General features: G+C 47.8%; 1 protein-coding gene across 8 annotated transcripts in view; it reads right to left on the minus strand.

The window, feature by feature from the left end:
• The window catches only part of LUC7L (LUC7 like), a 33,557-nt gene extending 30,309 nt beyond the window's left edge, over positions 1-3,248 (minus strand). For 2 of the 8 annotated variants that reach the window (XM_037732228.1, XM_037732227.1), the window contains exons 1-2: positions 3,041-3,248; positions 990-2,143 (exon numbers count right to left, since the gene is read on the minus strand). Coding sequence is in view for 5 of the 8 variants with exons in the window: in XM_037732227.1 (XP_037588155.1) it covers positions 990-1,081 (92 nt within the window). In the remaining 3 variants the exon portion in view is untranslated. Of the gene's footprint in view, positions 1-989; positions 2,144-2,442; positions 2,959-3,040 lie in introns of those variants that run through there. The other 6 variants (XM_017510862.2, XM_017510866.2, XM_017510868.2 and 3 more) reach the window with 5 other exon arrangements.
• Positions 3,249-3,668: the final 420 nt, after the last annotated feature.

Consider the following 3,668-nt stretch of genomic DNA (forward strand, 5'->3'; position numbering starts at 1 on the left):
ACTCTGTCGCAAAAAATAAAATAAAAACAACAACGAAGAATATGGGGAAGAAAATGTACCTTCCTAGACCAAAAGTCTTCCACACACTCTACTTGAGGTCAAAAATCAAACCCATGCAGAATCTTCAAAGAACTACAGGCTGACCTAAAACATATTTTTTGCTACAACCAATTAGAATACTTGTCCTAGGCCAGGCGCAGTGGCTCACACCTGTAATTCCAGCACTTAGGGAGGCCAAGGCAGGAGGATCACGAGTCAGGAGTTTGAGACCAGCCTGACCAATATAGTGAAACCCTGTCTCTATTTAAAATGCAAAAACGATGGTGCACACCTATAGTCCTAAGAGCTCGGGAGGCTGAGGCAGAAGAATTGCTTGAACCCAGAAGGTGGAGGTTGCAGGCCAAGATCGCGCCACTGCACTCTAGCCTGGGCAACAGAGCGAGACTCCGTCTCCATACAAAACAAAACAAAACAAAACAAAACAAAAAAAGGATACTTGCTACTTGCCCTATTTAGCTGTGAATATCTCAGTATAAATGACTTTACAAAAAAAAAATCTAGTAACTTTGCAGACAGAATTTTACAAGAGTGAAATTTGTTCTGTAATATACAATCCTACCCAATGAACAGGGAGGGCATCAGGGATTTCTGCCGGTTAAAGAGTGGAGGACTGAGCCAGGAGAATGGTTCATGCCTGTAGTCCCAGCTCCTCAAGAAGCTGAGGCAGGAGGATCCCTGGAGCCCAGGAGTTGGAGGCTGCAGTGAGCTGTGACTGCACCATTACACTTCAGCCTGGGCAACACAGAGTGAGACTCTATTGCACGTATGCATGCATGCATACATATATACGAGTAGAGGACTACCTGATCTAACTCAGCCACTTGTAGAAAAACAAACTTATGTTAAAACAAAATTCAACTTAAAAACCTTCAGTGCCTACACAGCACTTATGACAGAGTCTTCTACGAGGTCCTCCAAAATGCACCTACCGTCCCAGCCAGGATGTCATGGGGGCAGCAGTCCAGAAGGTGACTCTTGCAGACACGGTCATCTGTAAACTTGACCCTCTGTCTGGTTTCATCTCCTGAAATTCATTTGTGGTTTTAAATAAGACAATATTATCACATTAACCACAAAAAGAACCAATATAACAATTCACCTGAATGATTTGCAGACTATCATTTCTGTGTTCTCCCCTTCAAATACAATGAAAAGCTGCTCTAAAAGATATTTACAACTGGAGTGGAATGCACATTTTTTTTTAGGCTTAGTTACATCATGAAGAATCGCACTTAATGAGATCTGACTCCATCATTGTACCAAAGAAGTCAAGGAGTCAGACGTAAAGGGCTGAGCACCAAAAGGCCATTGGCTCCACGTGTACATGTGGCAATGAGATTCCACAACCCAAGCTAATCAGAGGTCCATGAACCACCAAAGGAGACTTTTAGAGCTGGTAATTTCCACCAACAAAAGCTACTTATTCATCTTTTTGTTATGAACAAATGCAGAGGCAGTGTTTTGCCCAAAATTGAATGAAGAAGAAAGCTTTCAAACGCTATCCAAGACTCTTAAATAATCTAAATCTATTCTTCCTATGTCCCTTTTGTCCCCACCCTTAAAAAAGAGAGTTGCTACCTGGGAGTCACTTTTAACAAGACAATACCAAAAAAAGCAAAAAGGAACTAGGTTAGTCAATACACACTGTGAGCTCCAACACATACTGTACCCATCTGCATTCTTCAAGACCTCAGCTGCAGAATTTTATGCCCGCTGTTGAAAAGTGTTAAAGGAAAAGTTTTCTTGCCCACACCTGCAGTAAGGAAGTCGGGGGAATGATACATAAAAGTAAAGGCAAAGTGGTATGTGACAAATTTTAAAAGCCAGTCTGTGTGTACAACACAGAGCTGTGCAACACTAGAGGAATATCTTTTAGGATTTGCAAGCATCCAGGATTAATGTAGTGTCTTTTTATTGAAAATGTTTTCTTTCTAAACTACACTTTTAAAGTTACTCGTGAAAAAAAGCAAACACTTTTTTGTTATAACAGCTTAGAAATTGGTTGTGACTCACGGCTCGATGAACATGAGGCTTTCTGCAACTCCCTTGCAGATTGATGTAGGCAGGCAAAGATACACTGAACCTTTATAAATAAAATAGAGGGGCCACAATTGTTCAGTTTGTATGAAATAAAAATATGGGAAGCAATTCAAAAGCAACTCAATATACAAAGAAAGCTAAAAAGCACTTATTCACCTATGAAATAAAGTGCAAATACTCTGCACAGCCCTGAGAATGTGCCAGTGTGAACTTACAACTTCATTACTTCAGTAGAAAAGAAAACATAAACCACAGCAGGTATATAGCTTTGCAAAGATGCCATCGCTTGCTCCTGTGACAACCACCACGCTCGTGAGCTCCTCCCTACACGGTACAACCTACCTAACGGCTGCCAAGAACTGGCTACACAGAGGCTGTCCTGCGTGCTGGGGGAAGGGGGAGCTGGAGAGGTGCTCGGCAGAACCCACGTGAGGAAAGCTCAGTTTACGGCTCCCCTTGCAATGGTACAGAACCAGAACGGGCCAGGGTCTCCAGCCCCATCCGGCTCCCTCGGGGGTAGCTTCTTCCCAAGGAGCCTCGGAGGAGTTCTGCCACCCGACCGCCAGCGACCTGGAGCCCACGCTGATTCCAGCCCTCCGCCGACTCCACGGTTCGCGGAGGGGCAGAGCCGCGGCACCCGCCGGGGAAGAAGTCGCCGGACTGCAAACAGGAAGGAGGCTGAAGCCCCATCCATGGCGCAGACTCCGAGAGAGGAGCCCGACCCGGACCCACAGCCGGCTGAGAAACAACCCGGCTGCGGCCGCCTTAGAGGCGAACCGGCTCAGACAAAGGCCCGGCGCCGGCGGTCGGCGCGCGGGGAGGAGGAGCGGTGCCCGGCGCAGGCGCAGGCGCACACGATGGCGGCCCCCGCCTCAGGCCGCCCGGCGGCCTCGCCTCACTGCCACCCCAGCCCGTCGCCTGGTCGGCCGCTCCGACTCACCGTCCCGAGCCGTGCCCATGAGCTGGTCCAGCAGGGCCCGCATCTGCGCCTGGGCGGACATGGTAGCGGGCAGGGGCGATGGGAGCGGCCGCGACGGCTTGTCTCAGGGCGGCGGCGGCAGCGGCGGCGGTGGCGACGAAAGATGGTCGCGTCGGCCTCGAGCCCACTCGGCTCTTTCCCGCCGCGGGGGACGCCGGGAGGAAGTACGTCGGCTCCGGCGCACGGCCATCTGGGAAATGTAGTTTCCGGGGTGGGTGTTTGGGGAGGTTGAGGCTCCGAGTAGTCCGCTCAAGTTGTCCAACGGCGGAACCAAAATCCCAAACCTGATATTTACTCTAGAGCCCCAGGATCGCAAACGATTCTCTACGGAGGCAAAACTGCATACAATGAAATGCAGTCAATCAAAAACAAGATAAATCCGTGCTTTTTCTAAACTAGCCATGAAACCACCACGAGCACATTTAGCTCCCCGACACTTGGTGTTTTAATTCTGTGAAATGAGGATTCTGAGAGTGCCCCTCATATGTTTTTTGTGAAAGTTAAATAAAGCATGGAATTTTATTATTAATTTTTTATTTTTTTATTTTTTTTTTTTGAGACGGAGTTTCGCTCTTGTTACCCAGGCTGG

The sequence above is a fragment of the Cebus imitator genome, unplaced genomic scaffold (genome assembly GCF_001604975.1).
Source record: "Cebus imitator isolate Cc_AM_T3 unplaced genomic scaffold, Cebus_imitator-1.0 Scaffold444, whole genome shotgun sequence".
In the NCBI taxonomy this organism is placed as follows: Eukaryota; Metazoa; Chordata; class Mammalia; order Primates; family Cebidae; genus Cebus; species Cebus imitator.